General features: G+C 44.6%; 3 protein-coding genes and 1 pseudogene across 3 annotated transcripts; all 4 read left to right on the top strand.

Moving 5' to 3' along the window:
• Positions 1-4,877: 4,877 nt before the first annotated feature.
• On the top strand, positions 4,878-6,670 carry LOC130137615 (REF/SRPP-like protein At3g05500; the record flags this gene model as incomplete). Its single annotated transcript, XM_056309285.1, has 2 exons — positions 4,878-5,129; positions 5,996-6,670. Coding segments are annotated over 2 exons (744 nt in total), but the record flags the coding sequence as incomplete, so codon positions are not given.
• A 6,335-nt stretch (positions 6,671-13,005) lies between these two features.
• LOC130137771 (REF/SRPP-like protein At3g05500) lies at positions 13,006-15,443 on the top strand (annotated as a pseudogene).
• A 947-nt stretch (positions 15,444-16,390) lies between these two features.
• Positions 16,391-19,686, top strand: LOC115691871 (uncharacterized). Its single transcript, XM_030618600.2, has 8 exons — positions 16,391-17,029; positions 17,391-17,468; positions 17,547-17,689; positions 17,831-17,901; positions 18,085-18,180; positions 18,513-18,605; positions 18,751-18,872; positions 19,174-19,686. The coding sequence occupies exons 1-7, from the start codon at positions 16,514-16,516 to the stop codon at positions 18,831-18,833; spliced, it is 1,080 nt and encodes a 359-aa protein (XP_030474460.2). The 5' UTR covers positions 16,391-16,513; the 3' UTR covers positions 18,834-18,872; positions 19,174-19,686.
• Positions 19,687-20,708: 1,022 nt separating this feature from the next.
• On the top strand, positions 20,709-26,246 carry LOC115691898 (uncharacterized). Its single transcript, XM_030618637.2, has 7 exons — positions 20,709-21,113; positions 23,227-23,345; positions 23,431-23,496; positions 23,598-23,795; positions 24,458-24,576; positions 25,126-25,231; positions 25,610-26,246. Exons 1-7 carry the CDS (start codon positions 20,870-20,872, stop codon positions 26,177-26,179), a joined length of 1,422 nt encoding a protein of 473 aa, XP_030474497.2. The 5' UTR covers positions 20,709-20,869; the 3' UTR covers positions 26,180-26,246.
• Positions 26,247-26,355: the final 109 nt, after the last annotated feature.

Raw genomic sequence — 26,355 nt, 5'->3', positions numbered from 1 at the left:
ACATAAGAAGCCCAGTCAGCATCAGAATAAGCACGTAACTCGAGAGGAGAAGAGGACGGCAAAAACAAAGACCGCATCAAAGCACCCCGAAGGTATCGCAAGATTCGCAAAAGAGCAACATAATGAGTAGACCGAGGGACAGCAACAAACTGACTGACAACATGAACTGCATAAGCAATATTAGGTCGTGAAATAGTGAGATACACAAGGCTACCGACCAGAGTCCGATAACGAGTCACATCAGAAAGAGGCTCCCCGTCGTTAGGGCGAAGCTTCTGATTCAACTCAATAGGAGTGACCGCAGTACAAGAATTAGAAAGAGTAGCCCTGAAAAGAATGTCGACGGTATACTTCTGCTGAGAGAGAAGAATACCACGAGAACTGCGAGCAATCTCAAGTCCAAGAAAATAACGCAATGGACCAAGATCCTTCATGGAAAAATGTTGCTGAAGATGCCTCTTGGTATGTGCAATATAATCAGAGTCATTGCCGGTAATGACCATGTCATCCACATAAAGAAGAATGATAGTATAGCGAGAAGACGAAATATGAACAAACATAGCATGATCAGCCTCACTCTGAACAAAGTCCGCAGAACGCATAGCAGTGGTAAACTTTTCAAACCAAGCACGTGGTGCTTGTTTGAGGCCATAAAAAGCTCGTCGAAGACGACAAACCTGACCAGGGGCGTGAGCAAGACCAGGTGGTGGCTGCATAAAGATTTCCTCCTGAAGATCCCGGTGAAGAAAAGCATTCTTCATATCGAGCTGATAGAGAGGCCAGTTGCGAACAGAAGCAACAGCTAAAAGAGTACAAACAGATGTCATCTTTGCTACCGGAGCGAAAGTCTCTTCATAGACAATGCCATATTCCTGTGAGAAACCTCGCGCAACTAAACGCGCCTTGTAGCGCTCAATACTACCATCAGAACGATTCTTTACTTTATAGATCCAACGACAAGAAACTAAGGATCGACCCGGTGGAACTGCCTCGCGGTAACTAGTAGGTTCCTGCACATCATGGACATCAGCAAAAAAGGAACCAAACTCGGCAGAATAAGAAGCAGCAGCAACATACCGAGCAGGGGGCGACGATCCCGAGGAAGATTACGACGTAACTCTAGAGGGGCAGAATCGTCGGTGGCATAATCATTAGTGGCAGGGGGAACAGGAGGGGCACTAGCGGGAGGTAGTTTAGACGGAGAAAGAGGGTTAGGTATATTTAGAGGAGGAGAAGCAGAGGCAGGAGGTGGGTTAGGACAAGGATCAGCCGGAAAGTACATAAAAGGAATAGGAGTAGACACTAAAGGCATAGTGTTAGTAGAGAAGTAAGGAACATGCTCATGAAAAGTGACATTACGATAGATACGTATGCGCTGAGTAATTGGATCGTAACAACGACATCCCTTGTGCTCGGTGCTGTAGCCTAAGAATGCACATGATATGGATCGAGCAGTCAACTTCGTACGTTTAGTGGGAGGGAGAAGCACGAAACACATACATCCAAAAACTCGAAGATGTGTATAGGTAGGAGAATAAGAATGAAGTCGCTGAAATGGTGTATCCTGATGGAGAACAGGTGAGGGAAGGCGGTTAATAAGATGAACTGCAGTAAGAAGAGCCTCAACCCAGAACTCAGTAGGAACTGAAGTAGAGAGTAAAAGAGCACGAGTGGTTTCAAGAAGATGTCGATGCTTACGTTCAGCAACCCCATTTTGAGCTGGGACACCAGGACAGGAAAGTTGTGGCAATGTCCCATCACTAACTAAGAGAGAACGAAAGGCACCCGAAAGATATTCCCCCCCGGAGTCAGAGCGAAAAACTTTGATTTTCTTTTGAAATTGTGTAGATATCATGGCAGTAAAAGTCTGATAAATGGTAAGAAAATCACTACGCTGACGCATAAGATAGATCAAAGTATAGCAAGAATAATCGTCAAACATAATATTTGAAACCACTCTTGGATGGAACAGGGGCAGGGCCCCATACATCAGAATGAACAAGATAAAAAATAGCACTAGAACTAGAAGTACTCGTAGGAAAAGGTAGAGCAAATTGCTTTGCTAAAGGACAGACAGAACAAGGAGGTAAAGCACCAGACAGGACAGGGCCAAGAACCCCCTGTTGTTGAAGGATAGAAAGGCGAGAAGAGGAAGCGTACCCTAGACATTGATGCCACCGTGCAAGATCCACAGTCGCTAGCACAGAATGAGGAGAGGAAGTGGAGGTGGATGGAAGGTGGAGAGACTGCATAGTGTATAACTTGCCATTCCTACTGCCCTTGCCAATCATCCTGCCACTCGAACGATCCTGCACAAAACAAGAGCGATCAGTAAAACTCACAATACAACTAGCATCAGTAAGCTGGCTGACAGATAATAAATTGAGCGCTAGAGAAGGGACATGCAACACATTAGGAACACAGAAAACCCGAGGGCGGACAAGAGTCCCCTGTTGGGCAGCTATAAGAGGAGAACCATCAGCTGTAAAGAATCGTGGCCGGAGACTTAAGCTCGAAAAGCTCGGTGAGACAAGCGGAAGGAGCAACATGTGTCTAGCGGCTCCCGAGTCAAGAATCCAAGTAGTAGAGGAGCCACCCGATGAAGGAGCGGCGCACTGCAGAAGAATCAGCAGGAGTGACAGCAACCGAAAGGCCAGAATTGGATGACTGAGAGTTAAGCTGCAATTTATTTAAGCGGGCTTATTGAGCCTCAAGTGCAGTAAATCACTCATCCACAGAAGGAGAAGCGGGAGAAACATGCTGAGCCGGAGTAGGAGTGGGTGGAGTTCGAGAAAAGTGCTGGGTATCGCGCCGCTTCTTATTGCAGCGGGACTCGGTATGACCACGGCGATGACAATAAAAACACTGAATAAACTGCTGAGAACCCTGAGTCGGAGCAAGAGACGATGATGTAGGTCGAGGAGTAGCAGCAAGAATTGCAGTGGGATCAGGCACCGCAGAACATGAGAGACGACCCAACCGGGTTTCCTCAGACTGAAGTTCCTTGACAGCATCAAGAAGAGAGGGTGGAGGATTCCGATAAAGAATCTGACTACGAACACCCTCAAAAGCAGGTCGAAGCTTCATAAGAAAATCATAAAGTCGCAAGCAATCCTGAGTCTGTAGCCGAGAAGACTGACATGTGGCACAGCTAGAACACGTGGAACATAAATTGGGAGACAAAACATCAAGTTGACTCCAAAGCGACTTCAAATAATTATAAAACTCACGAATAGATCGAGCGCCCTGAGTAGCAGCAGGAATCTCCTGCTGTAATTGATAGACGCGGATAGAGCCAGTTTGAGTAAACATGTCAGAGAGTTGATCCCAAAGATTCTTCGCACCCGTGATGTGAGCAAACTGTGGACGAAGGGCATGATCAAGAGAACCAAATATAATGGCCCAAGCCCTTCGATCAGCACAGTCCAAGTCCGAATGTCAATTCACGCTTAGCAATATCCTCAGAAGTGAGTTTGGATTGCTCAACGTCCTTGAATTTGGCAGGACAAACGCGTACACCCTCAACATGCTCAAATAAGTCACGATAAACAAGTGCAGCCATAGCCGATGGCCGCCAAAGAGCATAATTGGAGCCATCGAGTTTGACATCAATTCGGTCACCCGAATCACCCATATCAAGTCCAATAACGCAGAAAACGACCAAAATTCAAGAGCAATAATAATAACGGCACGTGAGAGTGCGTGCGTCGAGAATTTACCGGGTGGTGAAGTGTGAGAAGTCACCGGTGACGAGACCATGAACGTGGTGTTGTCAAATCAATAAAACCACGAGAACACAATGGCGAAGAGTCCCGATCTTCCAACGACAATAGCAAACCGTGGTGAACTTGATTGCCGGTGATGTAGCAGTGCGCAAAGGTATAGTGACAACGTACGTCACAACAGGGAAACAAAGGCCCAGAGCAATTGCTCTGATACTATGATAGAGAGAAAATATGAAAAAGCTATGTGTTGAATTAAGGCACAAGCCCAGAATAAATAGGTACAATAAAACTTAATCTATAAGATATTTTAGAAAAATAATCCTAGAGAATATACAAAGAATAAATCTACAATATCCTAGAATATATACAGAATCTCAAAGATATTGTAACACCCCCAGACGCGGATATCTAGATTTAGATTCCAGATTCGTAACCCCCCGTCGAATCGCTCGCGTATAAATAGGCATCCCTATTTTCCTAACTCCCTCCAACTCGGAATCAAGGTTTGGCCGAAGCCGCAAGAGATGGTGAGTTTGGCCCTCGGTTTTGAGGTTGATCTCGAGGTTTTGTTGGGGCTTCGTTGCTGATGGCGGATGACAAGGCCCTGTTTTCTTTTTTTTTCCGTTTATGGGATCTGGTTTGGTTTGGAGATGTGTTGCGTTGCTGCGTTTGGGGGATTTGGATTCCTCTTTTTCCGAGTCGGCTGGAAGTGATTCCTTTCGCGGATGATCGAGTCTTGTCTTTCCTGCATGGTTCGATCCGGAGATAATTTGCGGATGTTTTTCGCTTTCTTTCGGTTGAATACGGAACGTTGAATCGAGTGTTTTTCTCTGTTGCAATTAGTCGCAATCGAGGATCAATGCCTCTATCGGTAAACTAGGCAGATGTCTCGAAACAACACGTGTGGCCTGGAATGTTTGCCTAGCTAGTAGTGACTTTGCATTCCGGTATGTTTGTTCTTCGCGTCTTGCCTCGATTTGCATGGATGCGAAGAGCACTTGAAAGGGGGTGTTTGCGTCGGAACGTTTTACGAATTTTTCGGTTCAAGAGCATATGAAAACTCGCTTCCAATTCATCATGTCTTTTTTGCTGGCTGAAATTTGGCGACATGTTTGGCGATTCTGGCGGTTTTGTTTTGTGTTGGCATTCTAAAATCGACATTGTGCAATTTTTCCACAGTCCAAGGAAGAGGAGCAGAGGCTGAAATACCTGGAGTTTGTGCAAGTAGCTGCGGTTCACGCTGCACTGTGCTTCTTGAACGTCTATGCTTATGCCAAGGAGCGGTCGGGTCCTTTGAAGCCTGGAGTGGAGACCGTGGAGGGAACGGTCAAGACTGTGGTCGGACCCGTTTACGATAAGTTCCATGATGTCCCGATCGAGGTCCTCAAATTTGTTGACCGCGAGGTTTGTTTCTTTTTCATGGGTTTCGCATGAGTTGACGGACAATTTCTTGCTCTATCGCTGCAAGTTTGTTCTCTTTACAATCATCGGTCATTCAGAAACGAAAAAATCATGTATCGGATGCAGTGAGGATTTTGGGCTCCTCTCAGTGAGAATATATGGTTCTCAAGAGGTGTAATGCACAACATCAAATAAGTCCCTTTTGTTGATTCCTTTTGTAGGAAATTGATTTTGATAGGCACATTAGGAAGTGTAAGTCAATTTTTTTGGATGTCGTAGCTTGATGTGTGCACTTATTCCCGCGGGGTTACTGGTTAAATGGAGTTAAAAAGTGTGCAGCATGCAGACTTGACATAGGCGACCGTTCCTAAAGTGGTGAGCTCTGCCCGAGTTTGGTGTATATCTCGGTTTGGGCAAGTGCCTTGTAGTTTTTTTTTTTTTTTTATGACCCAGGGAACCCCGCACGGCCGACAGCCGGGAGGTAAACCCTGGGAGCGACACGTGCTAGCCACCACACACGTGCACCGGTTAAGTCACCCTGCGGCACCCGGGATTCGAACACTCAACCTTTTGCGAGAGGAAGAGTGCGCGCTCCAGCAGCGCCACCCAGGCGGGTGGTGACAAGTGCCTTGTAGTTAAATACTAGTAAACCCAAAAATTAATTAACACTAGTGACTAGCAAGAAGGTTGTGTGGAAGTGAAAAACGGAGAATTAAAGGTGCTTCATTTGATTAGTTGCTCTGTAATAGGTCAGTTCCGAAGGCTCTGTTGAATAACTGGGTATTCTGTGTTTGCATATTCACGTAAATGTGCAAAGTTGTGCTTGTGCCATTTTCATTGTACTGAGTGGAAGTATTCTTATGTTGCAGATTGTTGAGTCGATGATCAAGATCGACAGCCGTGTACCACCCGTTGTCAAACAAGTTTCTGCCCAGGCCGTGTCAGTGGCTCAGCAGGCTCCTGTGGCAGCTCAAGCCATGGCTCATGAGGTCAAGCGGGCTGGCGTGGTCGACACTGCCTCTGGAATTGCAAAGTCTGTGTACACCAAGTGTGAACCAACTGCTAAGGATCTGTACTCTAAGTACGAGCCGAAGATGGAGAAATGCGCCGTGTCCGCTTGGCGCAAGCTGAATCAGCTTCCTCTCTTCCCTCACATGGCTCAAGTCGTTGTGCCAACCGCATCCTACTGTACCGAGAAGTACAATGAGACAGTGCGCAACACTGCAGAGAAAGGGTACAAGGTTTCCAATTATCTCCCCATTGTCCCTACTGAGAGGATCGCGAAGGTGTTCATGGGAGGCGCTCCGGAAATGGAGCCGCTGCTCCCTGCTGGAGGTGAAGCCGACGTTGCTGCGCATTGATTTCAGTACAAGTATTGTTGATCTTATATTCGGTGATATGTTCGATTGAAATGTTAATGGTGTCTGTGGACCTCTGGTTAGTAATATTGTGGCCGATGTTTTGTAAGGGTCTCATCTGAATGTTGCGTTCTCCATGCGAATTCGAGTTGTTTGTTTTTTTGAGCTACGGGTTTGTTCGATGTACCTTTGTATATAGTCCACTCCCTTTTCGCGCGCTTAGATGGGCTTAGAGCGATTCTTTATTTCTCAAGTCTGTTTATCTTATATGCATAATAGATTTCTGAAACTGAGCTCTTGTGGAATGCTGTTGTATGTGCATTATGATACCGGTTTTCCGAAACTGAGTTTTCCAAGCTGATCGTGACCAATATCGATGCTTTATCAAGTTACTTTTTTTTTCGGGGGCGGGGGGCGTCGGACTTATTGAGTTACTTATTGGGAAGTCAAGAAACGTTTCTGAATATATGGCATTGAGTTTTTTACCACAGTCGATAGGATCCTTACAAGCCCTGTTCGAAGGCTGTCACGATCACCATATTGATAATACTGCACATTTGGAAGAAGTAAAGGCAGTCTCTCTCTTTCTTCTCATATCTGCAATGGCTTATTTTGATGGCAGATGTGAGCAGTGGAAACATTATAGAAGCTCTCCTTCTGATATCTGTTAGTAGAAAATTATCAAATAAACATTTGAGACAATTTCTTGAGCATGATCCCAGGGTCCTGGTCCCGGTCCCGGTCCCGGTGCCGGCCCAGGGGTTGTCGGGGACTTGAGCCTGGCCTTGGAATGCCCAAGTTTGGGCCGGCGCTGGGAACTCAAGCCTGGTCCGCTGACATCGAGAAACCCAGGCACGAGAGTGTACTCGAGTGTGGGAGTCGGGCAACCGGGCAGGGGAGCTGGGAACTCGCGCCTGGCCTTGGGGGGGCCTTAGCCCGATCACGAGAAATCCGGGCGCCCAGGTGTTGGGATCTCGAGTCCAAGCGTCATAATCCTGTCGCATTCTAGAAAAAAATTCTGATTTTTAAAAGTCAAAGTTACGTGCCCGAATTTTAGCATCTTTTTCGAATGAGTTAATATTACGAAAAATCCTAAATTGATATATATGTAATAATTTTAGCCCAAATTAATTTTTTGATTACCAAAAACCCTAAACTGGTATACTTGTGACAAATTTATCATCAGTTTGTTTCTGAAAGTGCAATCGAGTTCTAAAACTATCAAAAAATGCAATCGAATCTTAAAACCTATCAAATTAAATCATTATGTTGACTGCACTGTTTGAAATTTTTAGGACTCGATTGCATCTTTTGAAAAATTTTAAAATTTAATTGTATTTTCAAGATAAATTTTAAGATTTTCAATGCATTTATCCCATTTTTCGATTGATTCTCGGATGGCAATAAGAAGTTGAGAACGAACAAAGTTAGGACAGGATAGGCGCTGTGCCGCGGTGACACGGTCTCACGTGCGCGCACGCTCCGGTGCTCAATCTCAATCCAAGGAGACAAGCCGCCACCATCTCCGCGCCACGTGGCCGCATCCAGAGTGCCACCCCCCCCCCCCCCCCCTCCCCCGATGACGTCATTTCCTTGCCCCGTGAGGTCTGCCCGGGCGGGGGGCAAAGACTTAACGGCTAACAAGTCAACGGCAGGACGACGTCACCGTCGACCCCCACCCCCCCCCCCCCCCCCCCCCCACTCCCTCTCTCTCGACGCATCCTTGCCTCAACGGAGCCGTTCAACTAGAGTCGTACGTGAGTTCCTTCGTTCCCCCTGATAGAGAGAAAATATGAAAAAATTATGTGTTGAATTAAGGCACAAGCCCAGAATAAATAGGTACAATAAAACCTAATATATAAGATATTTTAGGGAAACAATCCCAGATAATATACAAAGAATAAATCTACAATATCCTAGAATATATACAGAATCCCAAAGATATCGTAACACCCCCCTCAAACTCAAGGTGGATCAAACAGCGAGAGTTTGGAAAGTAGATACTGAAAGTGGGGCGCTGTAAGAGCCTTTGTAAAATCGTCAGCTAACTTATCGGCAGTCCCAATAAAAGGAAGAGAGATGGTGCCAGCCTGGAGATGATGATGAGTAAGATGGCAGTCGATCTCAATATGTTTGGTGCGTTCATGAAAAACAGGATTAGCCCCAATATGAATGGCACTTTTGTTGTCACAATACAGAGGAGTGGGATCTTGAAGCGACATGCCCATGTCAACAAGTAAACAACGAAGCCAAACAATCTCAACAGTAGTGTCAGCCATAGCACGATACTCAGACTCAGTAGAGGAGCGCGAGACAATCTGTTGTTTCTTGGCGTGCCAAGAAATGAGAGAATCACCAAGGAAAATGCAGAATCCTGTGATGGATCGACGATCAATTACATCAGAAGCCCAGTCAGCATCAGAATAAGCACGTAACTCGAGAGGAGAAGAGGACGGCAAAAACAAAGACCGCATCAAAGCACCCCGAAGGTATCGCAAGATTCGCAAAAGAGCAACATAATGAGTAGACCGAGGGACAGCAACAAACTGACTGACAACATGAACTGCATAAGCAATATTAGGTCGTGAAATAGTGAGATACACAAGGCTACCGACCAGAGTCCGATAACGAGTCACATCAGAAAGAGGCTCCCCGTCGTTAGGGCGAAGCTTCTGATTCAACTCAATAGGAGTGACCGTAGTACGAGAATTAGAAAAAAGTAGCCATGGAAAGAATGTCGACGGTATACTTCTGCTGAGAGAGAAGAATACCACGAGAACTGCGAGCAATCTCAAGTCCGAGAAAATAACGCAATGGACCAAGATCCTTCATGGAAAAATGTTGCTGAAGATGCCTCTTGGTATGTGCAATATAATCAGAGTCATTGCCGGTAATGACCATGTCATCCACATAAAGAAGAATGATAGTATAGCGAGAAGACGAAATATGAACAAACATAGCATGATCAGTCTCACTCTGAACAAAGTCTGCAGAACGCATAGCAGTGGTAAACTTCTCAAACCAAGCACGTGGTGCTTGTTTGAGGCCATAAAGAGCTCGTCGAAGACGACAAACCTGACCAGGGGCGTGAGCAAGACCAGGTGGTGGCTGCATAAAGATTTCCTCCTGAAGATCCCGGTGAAGAAAAGAATTCTTCATATCGAGCTGATAGAGAGGCCAGTTGCGAACAGAAGCAACAGCTAAAAGAGTACAAACAGATGTCATCTTTGCTACCGGAGCGAAAGTCTCTTCATAGACAATGCCATATTCCTGTGAGAAACCTCGCGCAACTAAACGCGCCTTGTAGCGCTCAATACTACCATCAGAACGATTCTTTACTTTATAGATCCAACGACAAGAAACTAAGGATCGACCCGGTGGAACTGCCTCGCGGTAACTAGTAGGTTCCTGCACATCATGGACATCAGCAAAAAAGGAACCAAACTCGGCAGAATAAGAAGCAGCAGCAACATACCGAGCAGGGGGCGACGATCCCGAGGAAGATTACGACGTAACTCTAGAGGGGCAGAATCGTCGGTGGCATAATCATTAGTGGCAGGGGGAACATGAGGGGCACTAGCGGGAGGTAGTTTAGACGGAGAAAGAGGGTTAGGTATATTTAGAGGAGGAGAAGCAAAGGCAGGAGGTGGGTTAGGACAAGGATCAACCGGAAAGTACATAAAAGGAATAGGAGTAGACACTAAAGGCATAGTGTTAGTAGAGAACTAAGGAACATGCTCATGAAAAGTGACATTACGAGAGATACGTATGCGCTGAGTAATCGGATCGTAACAACGACATCCCTTGTGCTCGGTGCTGTAGCCTAAGAATGCACATGATATGGATCGAGCAGTCAACTTCATACATTTAGTGGGAGGGAGAAGCACGAAACACATACATCCAAAAACTCGAAGATGTGTATAGGTAGGAGAATAAGAATGAAGTTGCTGAAATGGTGTATCCTGATGGAGAACAGGTGAGGGAAGGCGGTTAATAAGATGAAACGCAGTAAGAAGAGCCTCAACCCAGAACTCAGTAGGAACTGAAGTAGAGAGTAAAAGAGCACGAGTGGTTTCAAGAAGATGTCAATGCTTACGTTCAGCAACCCCATTTTGAGCTGGGACACCAGGACAGGAAAGTTGTGACAATGTCCCATCACTAACTAAGAGAGAACGAAAGGCACCCGAAAGATATTCCCCCCGGAGTCAGAGCGAAAAACTTCGATTTTCTTTTGAAATTGTGTAGATATCATGGCAGTAAAAGTCTGATAAATGGTAAGAAAATCACTACGCTGACGCATAAGATAGACCAAAGTATAGCGAGAATAATCGTCAATAAACGAAACATAATATTTGAAACCACTCTTGGATGGAACAGGGGCAGGGCCCCATACATCAGAATGAACAAGATAAAAAATAGCACTAGAACTAGAAGTACTCGTAGGAAAAGGTAGAGCAAATTGCTTTGCTAAAGGACAGACAGAACAAGGAGGTAAAGCACCAGACGGGACAGGGCCAAGAACCCCCTGTTGTTGAAGGATAGAAAGGCGAGAAGAGGAAGCGTACCCTAGACATTGATGCCACCGTGCAAGATCCACAGTCGCTAGCACAGAATGAGGAGAGGAAGTGGAGGTGGATGGAAGGTGGAGAGACTGCATAGTGTATAACCTGCCATTCCTACTGCCCTTGCCAATCATCCTGCCACTCGAACGATCCTGCACAAAACAAGAGCGATCAGTAAAACTCACAATACAACTAGCATCAGTAAGCTGGCTGACAGATAATAAATTGAGCGCTAGAGAAGGGACATGCAACACATTAGGAACACAGAAAACCTGAGGGCGGACAAGAGTCCGCTATTGGGCAGCTATAAGAGGAGAACCATCAGCTGTAAAGAATCGTGCTGGAGACTTGAGCTCAAAAAGCTCAGTGAGACAAGCAGCGGAAGCAGACATGTGTCTAGCAACTCCTGAGTCAAGAATCCAAGTAGTAGAGGAGCCATCTGATGAAGGAGCAGCAGCTGCAGAAGAATCAGCAGGAGTGACAGCAACCGAAAGGCCAGAATTGGATGACTGAGAGTTAAGCTGCAATTTATTTAAGCGGGCTTATTGAGCCTCAAGTGCAGTAAATCACTCATCCACAGAAGGAGAAGCGGGAGAAACATGCTGAGCCGGAGTAGGAGCGGGTGGAGTCCGAGAAGAGCGCTGGGTATCGCGCCGCTTCTTATTGCAGCGGGACTCGGTATGACCATGGCGATGACAATAAAAACACTGAATAAACTGCTGAGAACCTTGAGTCGGAGTAGGAGATGATGATGTAGGTTGAGGAGTAGCAGCAAGAATCGCATTGGGATCAGGCACCGCAGAACATGAGAGAAGACCCAACTGGGTTTCCTCAGACTGAAGTTCCTTGACAGCATCAAGAAGAGAGAGTGGAGGATTCCGATAAAGAATCTGACTACGAACACCCTCAAAAGCAGGTCGAAGCTTCATAAGAAAATCATAAAGTCGCAAGTTCTGTAGCCGAGAAGACTGACATGTGGCACAGCTAGAACATGTGGAACATAAATTGGGAGACAAAACATCAAGTTGACTCCAAAGCGACTTCAAATAATTATAAAACTCACGAATAGATCGAGCGCCCTGAGTAGCAGCAGCAATCTCTTGCTGTAATTGATAGACGCGGATAGAGCCAATTTGAGTAAACATGTCAGAGAGTTCATCCCAAAGATTCTTCGCACCCGTGATGTGAGCAAACTGTGGACGAAGGGCATGATCAAGAGAACCAAATATAATGGCCGAAGCCCTTCGATCAGCACAGTCCAAGTCCGAATGTCAGATTCACGCTTAGCAATATCCTTAGAAGTGAGTTTGGATTGCTCAACGTCCTTGAATTTGGCAGGACAAACGCGTACACCCTCAACATGCTCAAATAAGTCATGATAAACAAGTGCAGCCATAGCCGATGGCCGCCAAAGAGCATAATTGGAGCCATCGAGTTTGACATCAATTCGGTCACCCGAATCACCCATATCAAGTCCAATAGCGCAGAAAATGACCAAAATTCAAGAGCAATAATAATAACGGCATGTGAGAGTGCGTGCATCGAGAATTTACCGGGTGGTGAAGTGTGAGAAGTCACCGGTGACGAGACCATGAACGTGGTGTTGTCAAATCAATAAAACCACGAGAACACAATGGCGAAGAGTCCCAATCTTCCAACGACAATAGCAAACCGTGGTGAACTTGATTGCCGGTGATGTAGCAGTGCGCAAAGGTATAGTGACAACGTACGTCACAATAGGAAAACAAAGGCCCAGAGCAATTGCTCTGATACTATGATAGAGAGAAAATATGAAAAAGCTATGTGTTGAATTAAGGCACAAGCCCAGAATAAATAGATACAATAAAACTTAATCTATAAGATATTTTAGGAAAATAATCCTAGAGAATATACAAAGAATAAATCTACAATATCCTAGAATATATACAGAATCTCAAAGATATTGTAACACCCCCAAACGCGGATATCTAGATTTAGATTCCAGATTCGTAACCCGCCGATCAAATCGCTCGCGTATAAATAGGCATCCCTATTTTCCTAACTCCCTCTAACTCGGAATCAAGGTTTGGCCGATGGCGGAAAGCGATCTCAGGAAGCCGCAAGAGATGGTGAGTTTGGCCCTCGGTTTTGAGGTTGATCTCGAGGTTTTGTTGGGGCTTCGTTGCTGATGGCGGATGACAAGGCCCTGTTTTCTTTTTTTCCGTTTATGGGATCTGGTTTGGTTTGGAGATGTGTTGCGTTGCTGCGTTTGGGGGATTTGGATTCCTCTTTTTCCGAGTCGGCTGGAAGTGATTCCTTTCGCGGATGATCGAGTCTCGTCTTTCCTGCATGGTTCGATCCGGAGATAATTTGCGGATGTCTTTCGCTTTCTTTCGGTTGAATATGGAACGTTGAACCGAGTGTTTTTCTCTGTTGCAATTAGTCGCAATCGAGGATCAATGCCTCTATCGGTAAACTAGGGAGATGTCTCGAAACAACACGTGTGGCCTGGAATGTTTGCCTAGCTAGTAGTGACTTTGCATTCCGGTATGTTTGTTCTTCGCGTCTCGCCTCGATTTGCATGGATGCGAAGAGCACTCGAAAGGGGTGTTTGCGTCGGAACGTTTTACGAATTTTTCGGTTCAAGAGCATATGAAAACTCGCTTCCAATTCATCACGTCTTTTTTGCTGGCTGAAATTTGGCGACATGTTTGGCGATTCTGGCGGTTTTTGTCTTGTGTTGGCATTCTAAAATCGACATTGTGCAATTTTTCCACAGTCCAAGGAAGAGGAGCAGAGGCTGAAGTACCTGGAGTTTGTGCAAGTAGCTGCGGTTCACGCTGCACTGTGCTTCTTGAACGTCTATGCTTATGCCAAGGAGCGGTCGGGTCCCTTGAAGCCTGGAGTGGAGACCGTGGAGGGAACGGTCAAGACTGTGGTCGGACCCGTTTACGATAAGTTCCATGATGTCCCGATCGAGGTCCTCAAATTTGTTGACCGCAAGGTTTGTTTCTTTTTCATGGGTTTCGCATGAGTTGACGGACAATTTCTTGCTCTATCGCTGCAAGTTTGTTCTCTTTACAATCATCAGTCATTCAGAAAAGAAAAAAATCATGTATCGGATGCAGTGAGGATTTTGGGCTCCTCTCAGTGAGAATATATGGTGCTCAAGAGGTGTAATTAACAACATCAAATAAGTCCCTTTTGTTGATTCCTTTTGTAGGAAATTGATTTTGATAGGCACATTAGGAAGTGTAAGTCATTTTTTTTGGATGTCGTAGCTTGATGTGTGCACTTATTCCCACGGGGTTACTGGTTAAATGGAGTTAAAAGTGTGCAGCATGCAGACTTGACATAGGCGACCGTTCCTAAAGCGGTGAGCTCTGCACGAGTTTGTTGTATATCTCGGTTTTGGGCAAGTGCCTTGTAGTTAAATGCTAGTAAACCCAAAAATTAATTAACACTAGTGACTAGCAAGAAGGTTGTGTGGAAGTGAAAAACGGAGAATTAAAGGTGCTTCATTTGACCAGTTGCTCTGTAATAGGTCAGTTCCGAAGGCTCTGTTGAACAGCTAGGTATTCACGTAAATGTGCAAAGTCGTGCTTGTGCCATTTTCATTGTACTGAGTGGAAGTATTCTTACTTTGCAGATGGATGAGTCGATGATCAAGATCGACAGCCGTGTACCACCCGTCGTCAAACAAGTTTCTGCCCAAGCCATGTCAGTGGCTCAGCAGGCTCCTGTGGCAGCTCAAGCCACGGCTCATGAGGTCAAGCGGGCTGGCGTGGTCGACACTGCCTCGGGAATTGGAAAGTCTGTGTACACCAAGTGTGAACCAACTGCTAAGGATCTGTACTCTAAGTACAAGCCGAAAATGGAGAAGTGCGCCGTATCCACTTGGCGCAAGCTGAATCAGCTTCCTCTCTTCCCTCACGTGGCTCAAGTGGTCGTGCCAACCGCATCCTACTGTACCGAGAAGTACAATGAGACGGTGCGCAACACTGCAGAGAAAGGGTATAAGGTTTCCAATTATCTCCCCATCGTCCCCACTGAGAGGATCGCGAAGGTGTTCATGGGAGGCGCTCCGGAAAACGGAGCCGCTGCTCCCTGCTGGAGGCGAAGCCCATGTCGCTGCGCATTGATCGCAGTACTATTATTGTTGGAACTTATATTCGGTGATGTTCGATTGAAATTTTAATGGTGTCTGTGGACCTCTGGTTAGTAATATTGTGGCCGATGTTTTGTAAGGTTCTCGTCTGAATGCTGCGTTCTTCATGCGAATTCAGGTTGTTTGTTTTTTTGAGCTACGGGTTTGTTCCATGTACCTTTGTATATAGTCCACTCCCTTTTCGGCACGCTTAGATGGGCTTAGAGCGATTCTTTATTTCTCAGTCTGTTTATCTTATATGCACAATGGAGCACAATAGATTTCTGAAACTGAGCTCTTGTGGAATGCTGTTGTATGTGCATTATGATGCCGGTTTTCCGAAACTGAGTTTTTCGAGCTGATCGTTACCAAAGTCCTCTTCGTATCGATGCTTTATCAAGTTACTCTTGTTTTTTTTTTTTGGGGTGGGTGGAGCTTCGGACTTATTGAGTTACTTATTAGGAAGTCAAGAAACGGTTCTGAATATATGGCATTGAGTTTTTTACCAGAGTCTGATAAGATCCTTACAAGCCCTGTTCGAAGGCTGTCACGATCACCATATGGATAATACTGCACATTTGGAAGAAGCAAAGGCAGTCTCTCTCTTTCTTCTCATATCTGCAATGGCTTATTTTGGTGGCAGATGTGAGCAGTGGAAACATTATAGAAGCTCTCCTTCTGATGTTTGTTAGTAGAAAATTATCAAATAAACATTTGAGACAATTTCTTGAGCATAATCCCAGGGTCCCGGTCCCGGTCCCGGTCCTGGCCCAGGGGTTGTCAGGGACTTGAGCCTAGCCTTGGAAGGCCCAAGTTTGGGCACCAGCGACCAGGGCGTGAGCGCTAGGTACTTGAGCGAGGGAGTCGGGTATCCGGGCATGGGCGCTGGGAACTCAAGCCTGGTCCCCTGACACCGAGAAACCCAGGCACGAGTGTACTCAAGTGTGGGAGCCGGGCAACCGGGCACGGGAGCCGGGAACTCGGGCCTGGCCTTGGGGGGTCCTTAGCCCAATCTCGAGAAATCTGGGCGCGGGTGTTGGGATCTCGAGTCCAAGCGTCCTAATCCCGTCGCATTCTAGAAAAAAAAAATTGAAAAAAATTCTGATTTTTTCGGGGCCTCGGACGTCTAAACGTCAAAGTCATGTGCCCGAACTTCAGCATCTTTTCCGAAACCGTGAACTTTTGTTTTCGTCGAAAGTCATATTTCGAAGCCACTATAAAGATGGACACCCGGCTTTGAGCGGGTCGAAAATCGGGGACCCGATTCATTTCTTAAAAAGCTCCGGCAACATCCCCCGCCGAGCGGCGGGGCGCGCGCGCGCGCGCGAGAGGGAGAGAGAGATGGCGAGCAAGACCAGTCTGCCTCTGCGACTCACCTTCCTCCTCTCGCTCTCTCTCTCCGCCTCGTACTCCGCCTGCTCCCACCCCTCCTTCCTCTCTCTTCGATCCTCTTCGTCGCCTCCGCCGTCTCCTCCGATCCCCAAGGCCACTCCCTCCGACCTGCTCTCCCTCCTTGGCCCCCCCGCCGCCGCCGCCGCCGCCGCCCGCTCCCCCTCCGCCTCCTCGGTCAACCCCGTCGTCGCCGACAGGCTCCGGTCCTGCTTCAAGTTCCTGGTCCCTTTCTCTCCGACGACGACGGCGATGGCGACCGCCTCGAAACGCCTCTCCGTCAGCCGGAAGCTGATCGCTGGCGACGGGATTGGAGGTCGGAGGGCGGTCGAATCCGAGAGGCGGAGAGACGAGGACCGGCTCGTCTGGTGGCCTCCCGAGCCGGTGCTCGAGCTGGCTCGGCTCGCCGTCGACTCCGGCGGCGACGTCGGAGCTATCCATCGCGCCCTCGATCCCACGCCCATTCCGGTAAGCTGTTTCTGGAATCTGCTAAATCGCGGTAGAATCGCCTGTAATAGCGCAAATGTTTCGCTAAGGACGGTTCTGGAGGTGATTGCTTGAATTTGATAACGGTGCTTTTGCGCAATTTCGATCAATGCTTGAGCCTGTCCCCGTGGTTGTTAGAACTCGAAGGTTCAATTTTCACACTCTTATGGAAATCTTTAGCTATGATTCATCTATTGCCAAAGGATGATAATTAGACCAATTTTCATTTGAATTTGAAATAATTCGGTATGGGCGAGACGAGAAGAAGAGATCGGTTTTTCATGATTGTTCTGCGGCAGAGTCTTGAGGATTGCTAATATCATGTTACATGTGATTGTCATAGGTTCCTGATGTGGAAGGATCGAAAGAGAACAAATGCGAGCTCACGAGAACGCCTTATGGAAGGCGCTTCATTAGCGAGGTTTGCATTGTTGTCGAGACAATCTGTTTCTTTCCCAAGACTGGAGGATAGTGAAGCATCTTTCTAGTTTGTTTTCAGGAGCTAAATGCATACCTTAAGTTTTTATTTGAGCTCATCGAATCCCGTGGTTCCGCTGTTGGGTTGGATGTGACATTGAGCCGCTATGATTTCTTCCACGGTCACCTTTTTCTCGCCAACGACACTGGGAGGCTTGGTATATTGTATGTCAACCTACTTCTTTTCGGTTTGGTCATATACCTCTGAGGAGGCCCTTTAGAGTTGGAAATTATATGTGTTGTGCATTAAGCATGGACTTATCTGTTTCAGTGCATTCACTGACATTAGAGGTTCACACATGGTAGGTTTCATGCTAAAGAGTACCCCTCCTATGACAAGGAAGCATTTCCGTACTATATGGGTTATTGCCAAACAGGTAAAGACTTGTAAGAACATTGTACATATACTGTCCTTTATTCTTGTGCCGAACTACTAGACTGCTGGAAATAAGCAAATGTTTTGGCATGGAAAAATGCAGTCTTGGAGATTTTCATTCGAAATTATTAGTTCTTTTGTCCAGTCCATGTTCTGGTTGCTCAGGCTGTTAGCTGCATTTCAGGTTCAAACGTAATTTATGATGATTCGATGAACTTGCGGAACATTCTTTGGCTTGCCCCGTTACCAAGCAGTTCCACCAATGATTGGGTGTCACCAGGTAATTCTCTGTGGTACCTGAATGTAAAATATGTTTTTCTTTGACAGATATTGTAAAAATTTGTTATTTCATAAGAGTCAGCTGAACCTTTTCCAACTCTTGATGAATCCAGCTTTTGTTTGCGGAACATCTTGAAATGGGTTGTTTTGGTACCTGTGCTTGTAAAGGAGATAATTATAGGAAATACGTGGATATCTCTACCTTTTACTGGTATTCAGCTGATAATTAAGATGCTCGGTGTCTGCATTGACACGTGCTTCGTTTGCACTCCTTTCTTTTTATTTGGGGGGGTCAATAAAGCGACTCACTTGAATTGGATGGTGATGAAATAGGAGTCCTTGTGGTGCTGGATGCTCGCCCAGATGGAATTATATACCAGGATCTTATCCCTGAATATGTACAGTTTGCTAGGACTATATACGAAGGTTTCTTTTCATCTGTTTTCGTTCTTATTTGAATTTCGTTTCTAGATCAAGCCAATTACGAAACGTTCGACTTTTATCGGAAACTTTTGTTCCGACATAATGTTTTGGACAGAACTAATTAATGCTGTTTGGATTTGCTTACCAGATGATTTAGGGGCTGTTGCAGTTGATGTCAACTATCTGAATGTAGGAGGTTTGAAGCCAGACTATCAAATTTTCATCTGCTAGCAATCTTCCCACGGCAGCCCCCATTTGGGCATCCTGCATGTATGTGCCAAAGCATTATTCTTGTAGAGTTTCCGTTATCTGCAAACATTTCCATTTTCTCGTGTTCTACTGACTCTATCCAAATCAAGAAAAACAAATGTAGTAGCTTGTTTTTATATTTTGTCATCCCGCTGAAGCGATGAAAATAATGCTAACCGGTAGACTGAAATTCTCTTTTAGGGAAGAGCCAACATCCACGATACAGAGATGCTTTAAGCTGCTTTATATTCGTATCTACGTTAGCTCTGCTTCAAATTGAAATCATTTTACATACTTCTGATATGAGGGACATTTCTCGCAGGGTCGGAACAGAGATCCCATTCGAAATTTGCACTGCGTGGGGGTGAACAAATTGTGTGCGCATCAAGTTGATTGAACTCATATATTGACCCAAATCTCAATGAGGTTGGATCTGTCGTTCTATTTTGCACTAAGAAACCTTCTTCCCATGAAGTGCTGCCTTGCAAGAGTTATTGCAGAGGGAACTGAAGAACTGAACTGTGGCGTGCCCGTGCCAAACCAGAAGATTCTAGTTGATCTGAATTTAGGCCATAGTTGTGTTGAAATTGATTTGGTATGATTCTTTTGGAATTCAGGTCATACTGGACAATTTTGTGCGTCTCAAGAAAAACATCGAGCCGATTTGAGCCGGTCTGGTTTTTGGTTCCATTCAACGCTGTGATCTATTGGGCTTGGAGTTGGATCGGTCCTCGATGTTGCTTAATAGTACCGGTATGTTCATTATAAAGAAACGAGAAAGGATAGATTGAAAAAGAACGAACTAGAAATTTCAATCTTTATGGTCCGTTTTTTTATTGTCTTATCAATATTTATGGTTGATTGTGATAAAAATACTGTATTAGAGTCGAAGAATATTAAGTCAAATACTAAATATGTATCAAAAGTGTCATTTATCTCACTTTTTTCTTTCCGGAATTACCATTTGCATCAAAAGTGAAAAATATTTGCTATTCATCAAGTTTAACCACTCAATTCACGGGTTTGTGAGTACCTATATTTTATACATTCGCTAAATTAAATAGTTACTCGATTTCTTTCAAAGAATTAATTCACTTATATTCATATTTAATCCAATTAAGATCGCGCGTGTATTGGAACACCAATATTCCTAAAAAGAAACGTATCGTCTGTCTTATATTTTTTCTAATTTTAATATGAAACAATCTCACCCAATGGCGTGATATGATTTGTGCATGTACCAATGTAAATATATAAGTCAAAAGTGACCATTCTCACTTTTAATTTTCAGAAATTACCATTGCTTGAAATAAATAAAAGACAAAAAAAAAGAGACATAGTCAATATATCTCCAATAATTTTCCATTTCATCGGTTTCTTTTTATAACTACTCATCTTGTTCCTCTCCGACAATCATCCGATGTGCATGGACGGAGTACAAAAATAAATTATATAGATTGTTTTCGGATTTTTATTAAGTTTGCCGTCGGCAGAAAATAATTTATATCGTCGGATTATCTATACATATAAAAAAAAACTCGATTATAAATATCCATGTCACTTGTCAAAACTATAAAAATATAACATATTTATTGTACTGACGTGGATCCTCTTTTGGTTAGACTAAAGACCGAGAAAATTCACGTTGGATTGTTCTAGAAAGCACGGTCCTATTTCCACCTCCGGTGGTTGCCACGTAGGTCCAAAGCGGGTGGGGCCCCGCTCACCCCCGATGCTGCTGCCACGTAGGCCCAAAGTGGGTGGGGCCCACGGATATTTTTCCCCCCTTTCTATCCGGAAGTAAAGGATGTGCGCACTGCGCACCCCTTTGCTCACCACAGTAACGGCCTCCGTCTCCTCTCTTACTCTTACAAACCCTCTTTCTCGCTCTGCACTCGCGCTTCTCTCTCTGCGCATTTCCATGGCCACCACCGCTCTCTGATCTCTCTCTCTCTCTCTCTCCTCCGTGCAACGTGCCCGATACGTCCGACCTTAGCGAGTTCCCGCCGCCTAGAGGCATGGGCGCGCAGTGGCTCGAGAGAGGCGATCTGTGGAAGAGTAAAGCTCGGTGCGTGCAGCTCCGGCTCCGGGACCGCTTCCGGGTCGTCGCCGTCGACAAGCACCGTCTCCGGCCGGCGGCGGCGGCGGCGTTGCTCGCCGACGGCTACTTCTCCTCGACCGTGCAGCGCTGGCTCCGGAGGTTTCGGGACTTCCGGAGGGATTCCCTGCCGTCGTCGCCGTCGTCCTTCTACCGCAAGAGAGGTACTGTGCATCTTCTCCGGTCGATTCCCGCACTTGTGTTGTAGGCGTGGGCGTCGGATAGCGGGGCAGATCGATGGGATGGAGCTGAGGATTGAGGATGTTTCTTCTTGGATTTTCGTCATCTTAGCCGCTAATATTGAATTTGAATAGCTTGTTCGCTCTGTAGCATTTGAGAATACTTAGCCTGAGAGGCTCCATATGATCCCGGTTGATCTCATTCATGTTGCGCGTCGAGCTTGCGAAGATGCTTTGGTTGATATGGAACCCGCTTACAATGCAAATGTAACGTGGTCGTGGAGTTCTTTCAATTCCCGTTGTTGAATATAAATGCGCGAAAGGTTCGGATGTCTAGATTGAGAGAGTACCTTTTAACCTGTTTCGTAATTAGGAATACTAGAACTTGTGTCTTGTACAATCTTGTATGTCAAGCAACAGCTGAAAAGTAAATTGAAGAATTTACAGGGTTTATTTGGGATTAATTTTAAGGATATCGAAATTTGCTGGCTAGTTTCCATCATGTAATGATCAGGAAAACTGTGATAGTAAACCTTATGCATTTTCGCTAGCAGTACATGCATTCGTCAACCTCATACTTAAGAAGCTAATAATGCACCTTGTAGTATATTTGAAGCATGTGATTTGGTGACAACATAACGTATGAATAGTACAGGGATTTTGCAAAGGACAGGACAAATAATCTAACAAATAGATAAGGTGGTATGTTGTTAATTCTATTGAATGGTATCAAATTGAAAAAGCAACTTCTTATCCGTGGTGATAGGCTGAGTTAAAGCTCAATCAATGAGATGAAAACGGAGTTACAACAAGCCTTAGTGAAATATTGCGCATCTACAAAAGGAAAAAGATTGAATGAAGGAAAAATAAGGATCTGAAAGTCCTTTCTTACCAGCTCTATTTTCTTATTTTCTGTAGATGCTTTTTAAGGTTGGACCAGAGAGTTAATGTAAAGTCCTTCTAGTCGGATCACATCGATTGCCAAGAAATTACTTTATGCGAAATGTTCATGATAAACAAACTAACATAGGAAGTGATTGGTCAACTAAGGAATTAGTGGGAACCAAGAATGCCAGAGTTGATTGCAAGGCGATAGCGCTTAGCGAATCTGACCAGCCAAGTCATTTAATAAGTAGAGTTATGACATGGGTAAAAAAACATGATCTAAGCGAATCCTTGTGTAATTGCTAATCAGATGGATTGTGTGCATCAACTACGGTAACTTTTGATACTTCTCCCCGAAAATGAGTTATATTACTTGTTGATGTAGGTATCCGACAATTGTTTTTGATATGATTGATGTTAATAACCAGTGAATCATAGAGTCAGTTAATGATGGACTTAATCTATGTATACCATACTAGTTTGAGGAAATGGGTGCAAGTATAGGAGTGGATAGATGAACATTAAGCAAAGTGGGAGGATGATTAGCCGATATAATGGAGAAATCAATTGCGAGCTAGTTACCATAGATGACTATACACATAGCTTGCCACTGGATGTGGGCTTTTCCTCCATATATATAGAATCTAAAGTCCCTATGGTGACCAATATGCCCCGCAGATTACTATGTGGCGCCACTAGTGTGCCACATTAAGTTTGTCAACACTTGTACAAGCGCACAATTTATTGTAAAGAAATTTCGTGTGGCACAATGAAGTGAGAACAATTGTTGAGTGGTTTTGTAAAAGATGATGATGACCGCATTCCAATTGGGTTTCGACTGTAAAAACCAAAGATGATCAAAACTTGAATGTTTTGTTCTGATTTTTACTGGTGCGAGTTATATGATAGCATAACCTTCTTGATATTCGTGAATTAGAAATATTAAAAGCCGGCCTGGTGTTGTGACCTCAAGCTGAGGAAGCTAAACTCCTCAGCGCATCTGATGAATTACTCATTAAGTTTAGTATATCATTCCATTTCAGGTTTGATATTAATTAGTGCACGAACTTTTCCTTTTTACCTTGTATGCTTGAATCTCTGGGGCCCTTGTGGACCTTTTAAATGCTTTTTTATTTGTTAGGCAATATTTTTTCTTAACACCTTTGATAGAAGTAAGGTGTAACTGTTGACTTTTGAATTTATCGTATGGCAGTCAGCGAGGAGTTAAATGCTGAAGGAGATTCTATTGTCCTCCGAATGGTTCAAGCTGTTGCTGTGCCTGTTCTAGGGAATATGTGCCATGTGTTTATGCATGGCCTAAATCGTGTTCAGGTGGGACCGGTTTGCTTGGCTGGGAACTGTTTATCCTTTCTGAAGTCTCAGGCATGAAATCATTCAAATATTTTTGTTATGGCAGGTATATGGTGTAGAGAAGCTACATGATGCGCTGCTTCACAGACCTAAGCATAAGTCCCTTCTCACGGTATAGATCAGCCTGCCTGCAAAACGGGCATTTAAGCTCTTCCTTTTATGATCCTATTAGCATGTTGGGAGAGATGACTAACCAAGGATCTTGTCATTTAGGTAAGCAATCATGTCGCATCTGTGGATGATCCATTTGTTATCGCCTCACTTCTCCCTCCAAGTGTTCTGTTGGATGCTCAGAACCTGAGATGGACACTTTGTGCAACAGATCGATGTTTCAGCAATCCCGTGACTTCTGCTTTCTTTCGATCCGTAAAAGTTCTGCCAGTTTCCCGTGGTGAGGGGATTTATCAAAAGGTAATGCCATGCAACTAGCCAGAGGTTCTAGGTAGAGCATAGCCATGTTTTTTTTTTTTTCTTTTGATGGTATTTATTCTACCCAACGTTTTTAATCGTGGTTTTGCATTTTGTTATTGCATTTGTGCATAATCCTTTACTTCAATCAGTTCGGGTGGCTATATAGAATATGTATGATGGCTTGTTTGTCGCTTTTGTTGGACATTGTGTGTTTTTTTGGAAATGAATCTGTTTCATCATTTCTCTTTCTGTGTTTTGTTGCCTTTGGGATGTGCCTTCGTATTTGAGTGCTGCGTAGTTTCAATTTCCTTTTTACCTTGCTGTGTTTCATCTATGATAATGGTTCCATTTTTTTTAAGAAAGCCCATGTTGATTGTAAAATATGACTCTTTCCAGTGTTCATTTTCATACTTCAAAATGAATTTCTTGACTCAGTGTTTCTTTTTCACTCACTCAATATTTACTGTGGTGCACGTTAATGACCAGATAAGGATTTTCTGTAAATTGCAATGATAACTTCCACATTTAACAATTGGGAACTGTGTCCTCTGTCAGTGGCAGTCAAATATATTTACTATGAGTATTATGACAATGTTGTCACTATATCTTTTGGGGCTTTAAGGCTACCATTAATACTTTTCTCTCTGTCATATATTTTTCAGGGTATGGACATGGCTGTATCAAAATTGAACAGTGGTGGGTGGGTTCACATCTTTCCAGAAGGCAGTCGTTCTCGGGATGGTGGGAGAACCATAGGATCAGCGAAGAGAGGTGTTGGGAGGTGACACATTAGCATCTGATTATCGATTTTTATAGTCCTTTCCCTGTTATTGTGGCCCATGGCTGTTTCATTCCTTCCCATCTGCTGCCTTCCTGCTACCAATTGGGCGATACTCTTTTTGGCATTAGAAGACTTTGAATCTTTCTTCCATGGATCCATGAAATAGCTCTGTAAGACCCTGTTCAAAATTAGAAAAACCAAGGATCAATCCAGTCTATTATTCTAGTCAAACTTGGTAGGGGTGAAGAGGGTCCTCTTTAGATGGTTTTTCAATTGGTAGTGGGAAAGTTAGCCCTGTTGCTACCAGGGGCACAGCTTGGTTTATTTAACCCTGTGACGATGAGCTGTATTAGTGGAGCTCAATTATTAAGCTTCCTAGTGGAACTTTGAGTAGTTTGAGCTCAATCATTCAATTTCTTTTGCTTTTACATCTCTTTGCCCCTTAATCTAGCTGGTCATCTGCCAGAATAGATCTAGACATAAGTTATCTGCTCTATGGAGCTATTGGCTGCTTGATGTTTATTGGCTTTCCATTATTATCTACTGCAGGTTGGTACTCGACGCAGACAGCATTCCTATGGTTGTACCTTTTGTGCATACAGGAATGCAAGATATCATGCCTATTGGAGCCAATTTCCCAAGGATCGGCAAGACGGTATGTAGCTGTGTATTGATGCAATTTTCTGCCAAAAATTTTGGCTCAGTGAGGGTTCTTTGTGATATGGATACCGAGATGGAACAAATGTTATTTTAGGGCTTATCAAATTATCAAGCGACTTAATTTTAAGGAGCTAAAGTTTAAAGCTGTCACATTAAACCCCTGAAGGTCTTGACTAATTCTAAACAAGGAGGTTATGTCGGTTGACTCGTCTTCTTCTTTATTGACCTGTGAGAAAAAGCTTTCTGAGTAAACATGTTATGTGAGTCTGAGGCGCAAGCTCTGGGAGAGTATGTTTTCAGTTATTTGATGCACTGTTGAAATGAAGACTGCCTCACCTCTGATGCAACATATCGTTTTGTATTGCGTGTATAGGTGATTGTACTTATCGGCGATCCTATCCACTTCGATGACCTGCTCAATATGGAGGGACTTGAACATGTTTCAAGAGGCAAACTTTACGATGCCGTGGCATCCCGAATTGGTCACCGACTGCAGGGGTTGAAAATGCTAGTCGACAGGCTAGCACTAGAACAATCGATGCAGTTATGCACCCACTCTATGCAGAACTCACAAAGAGTCGCTGGCATACTGCAGCAGGTCGACTGGGAGTCATTCGGCATCGAGGCCGATGCATTTGCCGAACACTATCCGTCGACACAAACTCCGCACATTCAACCGGAAGAACATCTTGCTGGCCCAAAAGATACAGCGGGCACAGACCGGTACTTCAGGATGGGTTTCTCTTACGAAGGGGCTGCCTTCATGTCGAGAATGCGCGGGTACATGGACCCATCGGAGCTGATGGGGTTCGCAGCTAGAGGCTTGTTCACGAATGTTTACAGACCGAAGGAGAGGTCGGAGGACACCAGAGTCCTCGGTGCTCTGAAGGCTTGGAAGCGATACATGGAAGCTAATGTACTACGAAACTGGAATACCTGTTAAACAAAGAACATAAAGTGGAGCAAATTGTAAATTAATTACATAGTCCAGACCACAGCTCTTGGTTTAAGTTTTGGGCTAGATTTGAAATTTCTATGTTTTATAGGGGGTGCTAATGTAAAATTCGAGATCCTAAACTCGTAGTTCTTCAGAACCGTGCGATTAGAAAAGAGGACGAT

Source organism: Syzygium oleosum, unplaced genomic scaffold (assembly GCF_021117445.2).
Source record: "Syzygium oleosum isolate NSW1041296 unplaced genomic scaffold, Sole_v2.1 Sole_v2.03, whole genome shotgun sequence".
NCBI lineage: Eukaryota > Viridiplantae > Streptophyta > Magnoliopsida > Myrtales > Myrtaceae > Syzygium > Syzygium oleosum.
The sequence above is the reverse complement of the archived record's forward strand: the minus strand, read 5'-3'. Positions and strand labels throughout refer to the sequence as shown.